Raw genomic sequence first — 16584 nt, 5'->3', positions numbered from 1 at the left:
AGTGCTAGAGGCGTCACTACAGACCCCGGTTCGAATCCCGGGCTGTATCACAACCGGCCGTGATCGGGAGTCCCACAGGGCGGTGCACAATTGTCTCAGCGTCGTCTGGGTTAGCGGAGGGTATGCAGTCATTGTAAAAAATAATTTGTTCTTAACTGACTTGTCTAGTTAAATAACGGTAAAAGTCTAAATGTTTGTTACGACACAAACAGATCTGGCACCAGACTAGTTTAATAGCATGTAGGTTGGTAAATCAGGTAGTACACAACTCAAGTACCCAGACAGGACATTCATAAGGGACAACTTCAGACTGAGGCTAGTTCAGACGACTGTGGACTCAACAGCAACGCGTTGTGCTATAAATATCAATAGACTAACCTAGTCCCAGATCTGTTCATGCGCTCATGTCACTCATTGCCATGCCAAACAATGCACACCCAGGCCGGTAGCCAGGCCATCACCCAGGCCGGTAGCCAGGCCATCACCCAGGCCGGTAGCCAGGCCATCACCCAGGCCGGTAGCCAGGCCATCACCCAGGCCGGTAGCCAGGCCATCACCCAGGCCATCACCCAGGCCGGTAGCCAGGCCATCACCCAGGCCATCACCCAGGCCGGTAGCCAGGCCATCACCCAGACCGGTAGCCAGGCCATCACCCAGACCGGTAGCCAGGCCATCACCCAGACCGGTAGCCAGGCCATCACCCAGACCGGTAGCCAGGCCATCACCCAGACCGGTAGCCAGGCCATCACCCAGACCGGTAGCCAGGCCATCACCCAGACCGGTAGCCAGGCCATCACCCAAACCGGTAGCCAGGCCATCACCCAGACCGGTAGCCAGGCCATCACCCAGACCGGTACCCAGGCCGGTAGCCAGGCCATCACCCAGACCGGTAGCCAGGCCATCACCCAAACCGGTACCCAGGCCATCACCCAGACTACCTTAATAAAAGGAAGCGAGTACAGTATCTTTAAAAAATGGCTTCCATTTAAAATACCCATTACTGTAGACGACAAAACAGTATATTCTTCCAATCGGGACGTCTGTACTCAGACATACTTTCACGGCTTTTTGATCAGTTCTGTAATTAAACGCAACAGGAAAAGGCCCCCACCAAATGGTACCCTATTCCTTAAGTAGTGCACTACCCTTGACCAGAGACCATAGGGTTCAGGTCAAAGGTCGTATGCTACAAAAAGGGCATAAGGGTGCGATTTAATAAAGCGCTCATCTAAAATCAGGTTCATTCCTCAGAGACAAGCGATGCTTTGAAACTCTGAATAAATTTTAGCATTAGCGGTTAGTAAAGGGTTTCCCCAAACTCTGAATACATTTCAGCATTAGCGGTTAGTAAAGGGTTTCCCCAAACTCTGAATAAATTTTAGCATTAGCGGTTAGTAAAGGGTTTCCCCAAACTCTGAATAAATTTTAGCATTAGCGGTTAGTAAAGGGTTTTCCCAAACTCTGAATATATTTCAGCATTAGAGGTTAGTAAAGGGTTTTCCCAAACTCTGAATATATTTCAGCATTAGAGGTTAGTAAAGGGTTTTCCCAAACTCTGAATATATTTCAGCATTAGCGGTTAGTAAAGGGTTTTCCCAAACTCTGAATATATTTCAGCATTAGAGGTTAGTAAAGGGTTTTCCCAAACTCTGAATATATTTCAGCATTAGAGGTTAGTAAAGGGTTTTCCCAAACTCGGTCGTCGGGACTCCAAGCCCCCCTTGGACGTATTGGTTTTTGCCCTAGCACTACACAGCTGACTCAAATAATCATCCAGCTTTGAACATTTGAATCGGCTATGCAGCCCTTGAGGTCGCGGTGACAGAGTTTCGGGAACCGCTGGGTTAGTAGTATGATCGGGTAAAAATACAAAAAAAGTTAACATTGGTATACCAATCAAAAAGGATAAATAAAAACTTTTATATACATTTGCATCAATGGGTTAATGATGTGTTAGGGGTATTGATCCTTAATGATTGGGTGAAGGAGTTTTGTAAATGTTTAACTCAAAACATCTGGTAATAAAACATCCACTTCTACATTTGAACAAAGCAACATGTATTTAAAGTAAAAAGCCCTGAGAAACGAACATGAAGGAGTTGGTTCATAACGCTAGTCAATAAGTAATGGCTGGTGGCATGGCTACAGTGGCTGAAACAAGATGAGGGGCTTGTCTGCGTGCATGGTGGTGTGTGTTTTACTGGTGGTAAGGAGGAACATTGCTTCAATATACAGGAATCAGCAGAGGCTACGGGTGGCAGTAGGGAACAAACAACCAATATTACACACACACTCCCCAAAAATAGATACAAATAAAAATACAGCAAGTGTGTAGGAAAATGATGACCCCGAATAGCACCCCGTTCCCTATATAGTGCACTACAATTGACCCTGAATGGCACCCCATTCCCTACATACTTTTGACCCCAAATAGCACCCCATTCCCTACATACTTTTGACCCCAAATGGCACCCCATTCCCTGTATAGTGCACTACTTCTGAACAGAGCCCTGATCAAAAGTAGTGCACTATATAGGGAATAGGGTGCGATTTGGAATGCAAACCCAGGGGCATCTTTCACTACATACTCTGGTTATCCTAACAATACCAGTGAGTATCTCCCAGTATTGGGTCAGAAGGCTCCATGTGGAAGACCAGGGGACTCACGTACCATCGACATCCAGGCAGACCTCACCATCCTGGGGCCTAGATATCAGGTCTGCTCGCTTCTTGTGAACCCGAGAACCAGGACCTAGCCGGGTAGGTTCCACTACATCACATTATTAAAACACAAGTTGACAGATAACAGTCACACAACGGAAGAGATGGGTAAGAATCTGTGTCCAGAGGTTAATACCCATAACCCATCTCTGTTTAGGGACAATCTGTGTTTACAGACGAGAACAGTTCATCAAGAAGACATAACGGTCTGCTATGGGGAGTGAGTGATTGAATGTTGGTTTGCCTGTCAGCGCAGGTCAAATCAGAAAAACAAGGCTTTGAGAAGGGGTTTGTCTGTTTGTTCAGCCACAGAATTCTCCCCTCTAGACAGTTTGTGTTTGTGCTGGCCTGCCACATTTGTCCGGATGGCAACATAGTCTTACTTCCTTCGATCAAATCTATACCAAAAAAAACAAAACATGTATTTTCACATTCAATGTCAATTACACAGCAGGTCCTCTATGAGCGATGCAGTCTAGAATGTCAAGAAAAACCATTGCTCCAAAATGGCTGCTGAGCTAGAGCTGATGAAACCACTGGGCTATAGGATACAACCGTTGATTATACTGTAAATGATCACATTTGGGCCATAAATCTGGTCAATAACATGCCTCAAAAATCAAAATCCCCAAAATGGCCGCTGAGTTTCCATTTCACTCAGTTACAGAGCAGGTCTTCAAGTGGAAGCTGGTCCAGGTCGTAGGACAACAAGTCGTCTTCCCCCAGGCTGAGCATGTAGTCGTCCTCCTCAAAGAGGAGGGAGGGAGAGAGGGAGACAAAGGGCTCCTGGTCGACATCCTGGAGGTGGAGGAGGGAGACCGGGGTCACTGTCACTGCTGAGCATGCTGGGAGCCTGGACAGGGCGTTGGAGAAACTGATACTGGCGTTATCAGTGGAGTTATTACCCCCTGGTGAAATGGAGAGAAAGACAGAGAGAGAGGCGCAGAGAGAGGGGCAAAGAGAGTGCTTTGAAGGAGTAGTTTGCCCAATAACCAACCACAGAGACAGAGGACTAGTGCCCAAAAGCCTGTTTTAGCATGGGCAGCACCATTGAGGACTTTCACCATTTTGAAGTAGTCAACTGGCTGGGACTTCCTATGGGTTAAGTGCCTTGCTCAAGGGCACAGAGATTTTCTCCCTAGCTGTCTCGGGGATTAGTACCAGCAACATTCAGGTTACTGGCCCAACGCTCTTAACCGCTAGGCTACTAGGTCACCCTAGTAGTAGAAACAAATGCACTACTTCAAAATGGAGATGGCCTCAATGGTGCTTCCTGTGCTCTCTCAGACGCCATAATGGGACAGATAGATAATGATGCGATGTCTAAGTTTATGGGCTCACCTTGTGACACCTTGAGGACGGACAAAGAGGAGTTTCCATTGACATACGATGAAGAAGGATGTCCGTTTCCATTCAGTGCCACGTTGTTCAGCGTGGAGGGGGCGTGGTCATCAGAGCATAGGGAGACATCTATTGGACCCTGGGTACTGCTCAGGTGGACCTGGAGACTCTGATTGGACAATCGACAAATCAATCATTTCAGTATTTCAGCAATTCAATAGCCAACTGCAGGGAATAAAGAGAACATTGACCATGATCAGTGTGTGTGTGTACCTCTGCAGGGTCTGGCACCTCAAGTCTGGTTTCAGCAGGGGCTTTGACCACAATGACCGTCTGGTCCTTCAGACTAGGAATCCTCTTCACATCCTCATACGATATGTATGCAAACGTACCCAGGGGTTAAGGAAAAAGAGTAGTCATTCACACACACAGGACAACACCACACACACACACACACACACACACACACACACACACACACACACACACACACACACACACACACACACACACACACACACACACACACACCTCAAAAACAGCAGGCTTGTAAAGGAAGGCTATTTCCTTGTGGGTGTGTCTTTAGTCATCTGTTGGATGATGCATGTAGAGATGTGTAGGAGTTCATCCAGTCTCTTCTCCTCCTGGGTCAACTCCAGCAGCTCTTTACCCACAGAGACACGGGTCTGGACCCTGGCCACTCCCTCTGGAGACAGGCTACAGCCCCTACACACACACACACACAGGAGAACGGCACGTTAACACACACACACACACGTTAATACCAATGGTGGGAAAAGTACCCAATTGTCCAACTTGAGTAAAAGTAAAGATACCTTAATAGAAAATGACTCAAGTAAAAGTGAAAGTTACCCAGTAAAATACTACATGAGTAAAAGACTAAAAGTATTTGGTTTTATAGTTACATAAGTATCAAAAGTAAATGTAATTGCTAAAATGTACTTAAGTATCAAAAGTAAAAGTACAAATCGTTTCAGATTCCTTACAATATGCAAATCAGATGGTGTTATTTCCTTGTTTTTCTTAAAATTACAGAAAGCCAGGGTCACACTGCCAACACATAATTTACAAATGAAGCATGTGTGTTTGGTGAGTCCTTCAGATCAGAGGCAGTATGGATGACAAGGGATTTGTTTGAATTGGACCCTTTTTCGTGTCATGCTAAGCATTCAAAATGTAATGAGTACTTTTTGGGTTTCAGGGAAAATGTACGGAGTGAAAAATAAATTATTTTCTTTAGGAATGCAGTGAGGTAAAAAGGAAAAGTTGTGAAAAATATAAATAGTTAAGAATAAATACCCTAAAAAATGACTTAAGTAGTACTTTAAAGTATATTTACTTAAGTACTTTACACCACTGGTTAATACATACAAACACACACAAAGGAAAAAAAGCATTTATCACAAAAACAGTCACACATTTCATACACACATTGTTCTTGAGTTTCCCTGTGACATGTAAACTCAGCAAAAAAAAGAAACATCCCTTTTTCAAGACCCTGTCTTTCAAAGATAATTCGTAAAAATCCTAATAACTTCACAGATCATCATTGTAAAGGGTTTAAACACTGTTTCCCATGCTTGTTCAATGAACCATAAATGTATGATCATGCATCTGTGGAACGGTCGTTAAGACACTAACAGCTTACAGACGGTAGGCAATTAAGGTCACAGTTATGAAAACTTAGGACACTAAATAGGCCTTTCTACTGACTGAAAAACACCAAAAGAAAGATGCCCATAGTCTCTGCTCAACTGCGTAAATGTGCCTTGGGCATGCTGCAAGGAGGCATGAGGACTGCAGATGTGGCCAGGGCAATAAATTGCAATGTCCGTACTGTGAGACGCCTAGGACAGCGCTACAGGGAGACAGGACAGACAGCTAATCATACTCGCAGTGGCAGACCACGTGTAACAACACCTGCACAGGATCGGTACATCTGAACATCACACCTGCGGGACACGTACAGGATGGCAACAACAACTGCCCGAGTTACACCAGGAACGCACAATCCCTCCATCAGTGCTCAGACTGTCCGCAATAGGCTGAGAGAGGCTGGACTGAGGGCTTGTAGGCCTGTTGTAAGGCAGGTCCTCACCAGACATCACCAGCAACAACGTCACCAATGGGCACAACCCCACCGTCGCTGGACCAGACAGGACTGGCAAAAAGTGCTCTTCACTGACGAGTCGCGGTTTTGTCTCACCCTGGGTGATGGTCGGATTCGCGTTTATCGTCGAAGGAATGAGCGTTTCACCGAGGCTTGTACTCTGGAGCGGGATCGATTTGGAGGTGGAGGGTCCATCATGGTCTGGGGCGGTGTGTCACAGCATCATCGGACTGAGCTTGTTGTCATTGCAGGCAATCTCAACGCTGTGCGTTACAGGGAAGACATCCTCCTACCTCATGTGGTACCCTTCCTGCAGGCTCATCCTGACATGACCCTCCAGCATGACAATGCCACCAGCCATACTGCTCGTTCTATGCGTGATTTCCTGCAAGACAGGAATGTCAGTGCTCTGCCATGGCCAGCGAAGAGCCCGGATCTCAATCCCATTGAGCACGTCTGGGACCTGTTGGATCGGGGGTGAGGGCTAGGGCAATTCCCCCCCAGAAATGTCTGGGAGCTTGCAGGTACCTTGAGTGGGGTAACATCTCACAGCAAGAACTGTCAAATCTGGTGCAGTCCATGAAGAGGAGATGCACTGCAGTACTTAATGCAGCTGATGGCCACACCAGATACTGACTGTTACTTTTGATTTTGAGCCCCCCCTTTGTTCAGGGACACATTATTCCATTTCTGTTAGTCACATGTCTATGGAACTTGTTCAGTTTATGTCTCAGTTATTGAATCTTGTTATGTTCATACAAATATTTTTTCGTGCCGACCCCCGTCTTAATGGCCGGGATATCGTGCCGTGTTACGGCACAGTTCCACCAACTATGGAGAATTTCTAACCAGGCAGTGCAACACAACTTGGCTTGGCTCTGTACAGCTGTGTATAAAGGTCATAGACAGAGAGGCCCCCCCCCCCCCCCCACCCCCCACTCACATCCATTGGATGTTGTTCTTGGACTTCTTCTTGATGAGATGCACCCCCTCCAGGACGTTGGTGATGTCATAGAGACGTCTCTTCGGCACCTTGAGGGACTCCGCGGCCAGGTTCAGGTCCACCACCCCGTCACTGGACTGGGCCAGCAGCTGGACAAACTTCTGGGTCAGGAGGCCTAGAGATGCGTCATACCTGCTCTTCTCTAACGGGGAGGGGGTAGCTGGAGAGAGAGGAGATGGGTTAGTTAACAGACAGGAGCTGGAGGGAGGGAAGAGATGGGTTAGTTAACAGACAGAACCTGGAGGGAGGGAAGAGATGGGTTAGTTAACAGACAGGAGCTGGAGGGAGGGGAGATGGGTTAGTTAACAGACAGAACCTGGAGGGAGGGAAGAGATGGGTTAGTTAACAGACAGAACCTGGAGGGAGTGGAGAGATGGGTTAGTTAACAGACAGAACCTGGAGGGAGGGGAGAGATGGGTTAGTTAACAGACAGAACCTGGAGGGAGGGGAGAGATGGGTTAGTTAACAGACAGAACCTGGAGGGAGGGAAGAGATGGGCTAGTTAACAGACAGAACCTGGAGGGAGGGAAGAGATGGGTTAGTTAACAGACAGGAGCTGGAGGGAGGGGAGATGGGTTAGTTAACAGACAGAACCTGGAGGGAGGGGAGAGATGGGTTAGTTAACAGACAGAACCTGGAGGGAGTGGAGAGATGGGTTAGTTAACAGACAGAACCTGGAGGGAGTGGAGAGATGGGTTAGTTAACAGACAGAACCTGGAGGGAGGGGAGAGATGGGTTAGTTAACAGACAGAACCTGGAGGGAGGGAAGAGATGGGTTAGTTAACAGACAGGAGCTGGAGGGAGGGGAGAGATGGGTTAGTTAACAGACAGGAGCTGGGGGAGGAAGGCAGACACACTAGACAGGAAGGCGAGCACACATACACACTTGAGCAGGTCCAGGTAGGTGAGGGAATTAATGACAAGTGAACTGTGAATACACACTAGGCCACAAAGAGCAACAATGTTCCTCAGGCATCTTTATTCCTCAACAAAGGCTAGACCATCTCTTCACACTAAAATGGCCTCCACTCCTTTCCTTCAACTTTTAAGTTATTGGAGTTTTCAGCAGGCCATGACGTGGCTCAAAACTGAAATAAACAGGAAGTTAAAGACTTGAGATGAGACGTTGTTTCTACTAAACTGAGATGAATGCACTGTAACTCCGCCCAGGACGAGGAACGGCCTGACGCCGCCCAGGACGAGGAACGGCGTGACGCCGCCCAGGACGAGGAACGGCGTGACGCCGCCCAGGACGAGGAACGGCGTGACGCCGCCCAGGACGAGGAACGGCGTGACTCCGCCCTGGACGAGGAACGGCGTGACTCCGCCCTGGACGAGGAACGGCGTGACTCCGCCCTGGACGAGGAACGGCGTGACTCCGCCCTGGACGAGGAACGGCGTGACTCCGCCCTCGGGGCAGCAGGTAGCCTAGTGGTTAGAGCGTTGGACTAGTAACCGAAAGGTTGCAAGATCGAATCCCCTGAGCTGACAAGGTAAACATCTTTAGTTCTGACCCTGAACAAGGCAGTTAACCCACTGTTCCTAGGCTGTCATTGAAAATAAGAATTTGTTATTAACTGACTTACCTAGTTAAATAAAGAGGAATGGTGTAACTCGCCCTGGATGAGAACTTCATGACTAAAATGTCAATGAACCCCGTGGTAACTTAGGCACCCCCATAATGTCCTCCCCTCCCCCCTCTTACGCTTGGGTCCTCTGAGGGAGTGCCTGGTGGCTCTGGAGCCTCTGTTAGTCTCACTGGTGTACTGCTGATCACTCTCCTCCAGCTCCAACCGACGCTTCGCCTGACACGCAGAGAAAACATTTATATACAAGGTGACAATCTGGATGAAACAGAACAGTGAAAGTGTGGATCAAATCTGAGGTGATTTATGTTGGTCCAAGGTCTCTGTGTGAACATCATAGTTATGACAGCAGGTAGCCTAGCGGTTAATTAAGAGCGTTAGGCCAGTAACCGAAAGATGACCGTGAGCTAAGGCACTTAAACTCTAAAACGCTCTTTTGAGCTGGACAAGAGAAGTCTGCTAAATGACTCAAATGTGTAAAAGCTAGTAGACGATTTCACCATTCAAAAACCAAGTACCAGCTCAGAATCAGCAGAATGAATACACCCCTGATCACATGCAAACACAGTTCACTTTTATAGCAGCCACATACAAACAGCATGATCACTGTCATAGCAGCCACATACAAACAGCATGGCTGTATAATTTGATGGCTGTATAAATCCTTCTCGCATCTACACACTCCTCTCACCTTTTCCCTTCACTTGTGGACTTCAGTGCACAACACATCAGCTGTCTGTGACCAGGCGAAAATACCTTTCCATGCCAAACCTTCCTATCATAACCGCTAGACATAGCCTACATCGTTGTCACCATATTATCATCATATTCAACATAGTTACAAGAAATAACACGGTAGTAAACCCACTACAATCATGCAGTAGTCTACAGTCAAGAGCAAGCAGTTTAGCAGTTACACCGGCAGGCCACAGCAGTAATCAATTAATAATACCAAAAGCTTACTTGACTTGGAAGAGTTCCAGTGTTGGACAGCCATAACCAGCTAGCTAACATAGCATTCCTCTATTGAATGCATTCAGTAGTAGAACAGACTACATATCCCCCTTTCACTTTGTTTGAGCGAGCTAAAAAAGAAATATGCATTCGTTAGCTAAGTATGTGAAAGTTACAAAAAATAAAAAAATTATAGCTAGCTCTCTTGTTTAATTTTTGAAGAAATGAATTTGTTTAAAACTGTTCAACCATTTTCTCCCTCTGAGTCAACTACTCACCATGTATGCACTGCAGTGCTAGCTAGCTGTAGCTTATGCGTTCAGCACTAGATTAATTATCTGATCCTTTGATTGGGTGGAGAACATGTCAGTTCATGCTGCAAGAGCTCTGATAGGTTGGAGGACGTCCTCTGAAAGTTGTCATAATTACTGTGTAAGTCTATGGAAGGGGGTGAGAACCATTAGACTCCTAAGTTTTGTATGGAAGTCAATGTACCTAGAGGACGAAAACCATCTGTCCTCCGGCTACACCATGGTGCTACCCTACAGAGTAGAGGTCGACCGATTATGATTTTTCAACGCCGATACCGACTATTGGAGGACCAAAAAAAGCCGATACCGATTAATCGGCAGATTTTTTAAAATGTATTTGAAATAATGACAATTACAACAATACTGAATGAACACTTATTTTAACTTAATATAATACATCAATAAAATCAATTTAGCCTCAAATAAATAATGAAACATGTTTAATTTGGTTTAAATAATGCAAAAACGAAAGTGTTGGAGAAGAAAGTAAAAGTGCAATATGTGCTATGTAAGAAAGCTAACGTTTAAGTTCCTTGCTCAGAACATGAGAACATATGAAAGCTGGTGGTTCCTTTTAACATGAGTCTTCAATATTCCCAGGTAAGAAGTTTTAGGTTGTAGTTATGATAGGAATTATAGGACTATTTCTCTCTATACGATTTGTATTTCATATACCTTTGACTATTGGATGTTCTTATAGGCACTTTAGTATTGCCAGTGTAACAGTATAGCTTCCATCTCTCTCCTCACCGCTACCTGGGCTCGAACCAGGAACACATCGACAACAGCCACCCGCGAAGAGGTAAAAATCTGTCGTTCTGCCCCTGAACAAGGCAGTTAACCCACTGTTCCTCGGCCGTCATTGAAAATAAGAATGTGTTCTTAACTGACTTGCCTAGTTAAACAAAGGAGAAAAAACATCTTTTTTTTTATCGGCCAAAAATACCGATTTCCGAGTGTTATGAAAACTTGAAATCGGCCCAAATTAATCGGTCGACCTCTACTACAGAGTGCTATTGAGGCTACTGTAGACCATTGCAAAACAGTGCTTCTTTATTAGTTGGTGACATGTGAATATATTTAGCCTAGTTTTATCTAAAAAAGGATTCATGTTTCACTATTTTTACAAAATTGCCTCCACTGGTCACCTCCCTGAGTTTGCATAAATCATTTCTTAGTGTGAGTTAATATGAATCGTCATAACATGTGCCGTTTGTGGGATGCAGTTAGCACGTGCACGCTTACAGATTTAGACCACATCACATCTGAAATGTGTTGTACTTCCTCATGGTAGGACTTCCAGGTTAGCTAGCAAAAATGCTATCTTGGTACGTCACAGAGTTGTTCAGCTATGCGCTTACGATTGTCATTAGACACATGGAAGATAGTCCCCTCCTTGTCATAAAAATAAAAGTACTGGAACTATGGTAAATAATTAAGTTTGACTCCAAACGCGCTCTTTTGAGCAGCTGGAGCAAAGGATTACAATTGGATGGTGGGTTGGTGGGGGACAGACAGCTAAACTGGGAGAAGATTCTCGCACATCCCCCTCCAAGCGTCGTTTACGGTCTAGCTTGTGGTGTTAAAACAAAAAAATAAATTTTCTTTAGATATTCATGCTAGCTAGCAAATGAACATGAGCTAAGACCAGTTTTTCTCTCGACTGTATTTATGATAGATTTGCGGTTATTCTTACGATTTCATTTCTGCAGGTCAAAACTTTAGAAAGTTGCCTGCTAACGTTACATAGATAACGGAAGAACAAAAATAATCATGTCCAGTTAGCTGATTGATTTGACGGGTCGTTATTGTGCCAAACAAGATCATACTTAGCTAGGTCGATGTGTTGCCAATCCAACTAAGGCGTGTGCTTGATAATTAAATAGGATAGCTGTCTGGGTAATGAGTTAACTAACGTTAACCAGGGCTTTTCGGTGACCCTTTATAAATCCACATAAATCCACTGGTTTATCACAAACACATAACGGTAAACACACATGCATAAAGAGTCAACGTGTAACATTTGCAATCAAATAAAAAAAAGTTATGTATTTAGCTAAAAGTCTAGCTAACACTGCATACTACTAACAATAGCTAGCGAAGTAACGTTAGCTAGTTAGTTTAATACGGGTAGTTTAACGTCGGCTAGTAAGTCACTGGTTAGCCCTCACTAGTTAGCTAACATAATGTAAAGTCACAGTTGTTGGTCAACTAACGTTAAAACTAGTTAGCAAGCTAAATGACTTGTTTGCATTCATGTGACTGCCCGGAATATTGTATGCCAAACGAGCCATCGCGTTATGAATTACCGGGTGTCTTCCGAGGGGTGGTCGCTGTCCGGTCCCGTTTGTAGACACCCCGATGGGGGTAGTGTATAGCTGACTGTCGGTCGGGTCTGGGACACCGACATTGTTAGTCTGGTTCGGACATGGCGGAGGGGTTAAGATCTGATAATACGGCGCATTGGTGTACTGGGTCAGAACTGTGCGGTTTTTGTCCATGGAGGAGCCCCCGACCCCTGCAATTAGGACTTTCTCCGGGACAGAGACTCCCCCCTTTCTCATCATCAGGCTCGAATGTCCTTTTGTCCCTCCGCTACTTGGGAGCACTTTTTTTTTTAAATCCGCATCGATTCGACAAAAAAATAATAATAATCTGGGATATCGTTAACTAATAACTAACAATAACTAATATCTTACATGCCCGTTCTTTAAAAATTGATAAACGATATGTTTCTAAAACAGGGAAGATGCAACGGATTTTATTAGGTCGCAAACTCCATTCCTGCTGCTTGAAAAATGGCTACAGGAAGCTGATAGTGAATTATGGGATGCAGTTTATACGCGAAACTTGGATTTCCCGGGAATGTTTTAAACAAGATTTACATATAGAATGCTATTGGTTAGCGTAGTAGCAGACTCCCCCTATACGTAATTGCATCGGCGTGTCTGACCAATGGGTGAGTATTTTCGACATACAATGCAGTTTCCTGTGTTTACTTGGGGTGATTCGATTAATCTGTCTGGGCGCCCAGGTAGACGTGCTTTGCACCTGGTGAAAGTTGATTGCATTCGTTTAGGAACCGGGCTGCCTCCCGGGTGTGAGCCAGGTTACCCGTTCAAAGCCCACGGCGAAGTAGGCTCAAAACAAAAGTGGCTTAATTAAGCATGTGGAGTAATGAGTAAGATTCTGTGTTTTGACATGTAATAGTGATTGTTTTTGCCTGCCTTTCCAAATGAAAACTAGTTAGAAAATTCGAACATATTTTATGGAAAATAGCTTTTGTATGTTTCTGGAAGATGCACCATGCTACCTTGTTGACGACATGACCGAGCAGCGCAAGATTACTGTGCGATTGGAGAAAGGCGCTCCTCCCTCACCGCTTTTTCCCGTTCTAGTCACAGGCCATAGACTGGTGCCCTGCGGCTCAGCATAATCGAATCCGCCTCTTGTTTTTACTTAATCGTCAAAATCAATCATGTCAAGTAAGCACCCTAAATACATTTTATTTTTTGTATATTTTTTTATTTCACATTTATTTAACCAGGTAGGCAAGTTGAGAACAAGTTCTCATTTACAATTGCGACCTGGCCAAGATAAAGCAAAGCAGTTCGACACATACAACAACACAGAGTTACACATGGAGTAAAACAAACATACAGTCAATAATACAGTAGAAAAATAAGTCTATATACAATGTGAGCAAGTGAGGTGAGATAAGGGAGGTGAAGGCAAAAAAAAGGCCATGGTGGCGAAGTAAATACAATATAGCAAGTAAAACACTGGAATGGTTGATTTGCAGTGGACGAATGTGCAAAGTAGAGATAGAAATAATGGGGTGCAAAGGAACAAAATAAATAAATAAATACAGTAGGGAAAGAGGTAGTTGTTTGGGCTAAATTATAGATGGGCTATGTACAGGTGCTGTAATCTATGAGCTGCTCTGACAGCTGGTGCTTAAAGCTAGTGAGGGAGATAAGTGTTTCCAGTTTCAGAGATTTTTGTAGTTCGTTCCAGTCATTGGCAGCAGAGAACTGGAAGGAGAGGCGGCCAAAGGAAGAATTGGTTTTGGGGGTGACCAGAGAGATATACCTGCTGGAGTGCGTGCTACAGGTGGGTGCTGCTATGGTGACCAGCGAGCTGAGATAAGGGGGGACTTTACCTAGCAGGGTCTTGTAGATGACCTGGAGCCAGTGGGTTTGGCGACGAGTATGAAGCGAGGGCCAGCCAACGAGAGTGTACAGGTCGCAGTGGTGGGTAGTATATGGGGCTTTGGTGACAAAATGGATGGCACTGTGATAGACTACATCCAATTTATTGAGTAGGGTATTGGAGGATATTTTGTAAATGACATCACCGAAGTCGAGGATTGGTAGGATGGTCAGTTTTACAAGGGTATGTTTGGCAGCATGAGTGAAGGATGCTTTGTTGCGGAATAGGAAGCCAATTCTAGATTTAACTTTGGATTGGAGATGTTTGATGTGAGTCTGGAAGGAGAGTTTACAGTCTAACCAGACACCTAGGTATTTGTAGTTGTCCACATATTCTAAGTCAGAGCCGTCCAGAGTAGTGTTGTTGGACAGGTGGGCAGGAGGAGGCAGCGATCGGTTGAAGAGCATGTATTTAGTTTTACTTGTATTTAAGAGCAATTGGAGGCCACGGAAGGAGAGTTGTATGGCATTGAAGCTCGTCTGGAGGGTTGTTAACACAGTGTCCAAAGAAGGGCCAGAAGTATACAGAATGGTGTCGTCTGCGTAGAGGTGGATCAGAGACTCACCAGCAGCAAGTGCGACATCATTGATGTATACAGAGAAGAGAGTCGGTCCAAGAATTGAACCCTGTGGCACCCCCATAGAGACTGCCAGAGGCCCGGACAACAGACCCTCCGATTTGACACACTGAACTCTATCAGAGAAGTAGTTGGTGAACCAGGCGAGGCAATCATTTGAGAAACCAAGGCTGTCGAGTCTGCCGATGAGGATGTGGTGATTGACAGAGTCGAAAGCCTTGGCCAGGTCAATGAATACGGCTGCACAGTATTGTTTCTTATCGATGGCGGTTAAGATATCGTTTAGGACCTTGAGCGTGGCTGAGGTGCACCCATGACCAGCTCTGAAACCAGATTGCATAGCGGAGAAGGTACGGTGGGATTCGAAATGGTCGGTGAGCTGTTTGTTAACTTGGCTTTCGAAGACCTTAGAAAGGCAGGATAGAATAGATATAGGTCTGTAGCAGTTTGGGTCTAGAGTGTCTCCCCCTTTGAAGAGGGGGATGACCGTGGCAGCTTTCCAATCTTTGGGGATCTCAGACAATACAAAAGAGAGGTTAAACAGGCTAGTAATAGGGGTTGCATCAATTTCGGCGGATAATTTTAGAAAGAGAGGGTCCAGATTGTCTAGCTCGGCTGATTTGTAGGGGCCCAGATTTTGCAGCTCTTTCAGAACATCAGCTATCTGGATTTGGGTGAATGTGTAGAAGACCTGGCTGGGCCCAGCACCCCACGGTATGGCTCGTTATAATGTTATATTAAAGACCTGGCTGGGCCCAGCACCCCACAGTATGGCTCTTTAGATTGTTATATTAAAGACCTGACTGGGCCCAGCACCACACGGTATGGCTCGTTATATTGTTAAAGACCTGATGGGCCCAGCACCACACGGTATGGCTCGTTATATTGTTAAAGACCTGATGGGCCCAGCACCACACGGTATGGCTCGTTATATTGTTAAAGACCTGATGGGCCCAGCACCACACGGTATGGCTCGTTATATTGTTGAAGACCTGATGGGCCCAGCACCACACGGTATGGCTCGTTATATTGTTATATTAAAGACCTGATGGGCCCAACACCCCACGGTATGGCTCGTTATATTAAAGACCTGACTGGGCACAGCACCCCACAGTATGGCTCGTTATATTAAAGACCTGACTGGGCCCAGCACCCCACGGTATGGCTCGTTATATTGCTATATTAAAGACCTGACTGGGCCCAGCACCCCACAGTATGGCTCGTTATATTAAAGACCTGACTGGGCCCAGCACGCCACGGTATGGCTCGTTATATTAAAGACCTGACTGGGCCCAGCACCCCACGGTATGGCTCGTTATATTGCTATATTAAAGACCTGATGGGCCCAGCACCCCACAGTATGGCTCGTTATATTAAAGACCTGATGGGCCCAGCACGCCACGGTATGGCTCGTTATATTAAAGACCCGACTGGGCCCAGCACCCCATGGTATGGCTCGTTATATTGCTATATTAAAGACCTGACTGGGCCCAGCACCCCACAGTATGGCTCGTTATATTGCTATATTAAAGACCTGACTGGGCCCAGCACCCCACGGTATGGCTCTTTATATTAAAGACCTGACTGGGCCCAGCACCCCACGGTATGGCTCGTTATATTGCTATATTAAAGACCTGACTGGGCACAGCACCCCACAGTATGGCTCGTTATATTAAAGACCTGACTGGGCCCAGCACGCCACGGTATGGCTCGTTATATTAAAGACCCGACTGGGCCCAGCACCCCAC

General features: G+C 45.7%; 1 protein-coding gene across 1 annotated transcript; it reads right to left on the bottom strand.

Moving 5' to 3' along the window:
- Positions 1-2041: 2041 nt before the first annotated feature.
- Positions 2042-12829, bottom strand: LOC120022681 (transcription factor E2F3-like). Its single transcript, XM_038966664.1, has 7 exons — positions 12357-12829; positions 8902-9001; positions 7137-7356; positions 4627-4788; positions 4336-4450; positions 4063-4231; positions 2042-3629 (listed from the first exon to the last, which is right to left on the bottom strand). The coding sequence occupies exons 1-7, from the start codon at positions 12612-12614 to the stop codon at positions 3379-3381; spliced, it is 1275 nt and encodes a 424-aa protein (XP_038822592.1). The 5' UTR covers positions 12615-12829; the 3' UTR covers positions 2042-3378.
- Between the last annotated feature and the right edge of the window lie 3755 nt (positions 12830-16584).

The sequence above is a fragment of the Salvelinus namaycush genome, chromosome 27, assembly GCF_016432855.1.
Source record: "Salvelinus namaycush isolate Seneca chromosome 27, SaNama_1.0, whole genome shotgun sequence".
NCBI lineage: Eukaryota > Metazoa > Chordata > Actinopteri > Salmoniformes > Salmonidae > Salvelinus > Salvelinus namaycush.
Note: the sequence above shows the minus strand (reverse complement) of the source record. Positions and strands in the feature narration are given on the sequence as shown.

Coding starts and splice junctions, on each gene's coding strand:
- LOC120022681 (XM_038966664.1), bottom strand. CDS start 12,614: ATGATGAGAAAGGGGGGAGTCTCTGTCCCGGAGAAAGTCCTAATTGCA. Junction 4,232..4,335: donor AGGTGCCAGACCCTGCAGAG/GTACACACACAC, acceptor TTGTCCAATCAG/AGTCTCCAGGTCCACCTGAG. Junction 3,630..4,062: donor CGTCCTCAAGGTGTCACAAG/GTGAGCCCATAA, acceptor CCATTTCACCAG/GGGGTAATAACTCCACTGAT.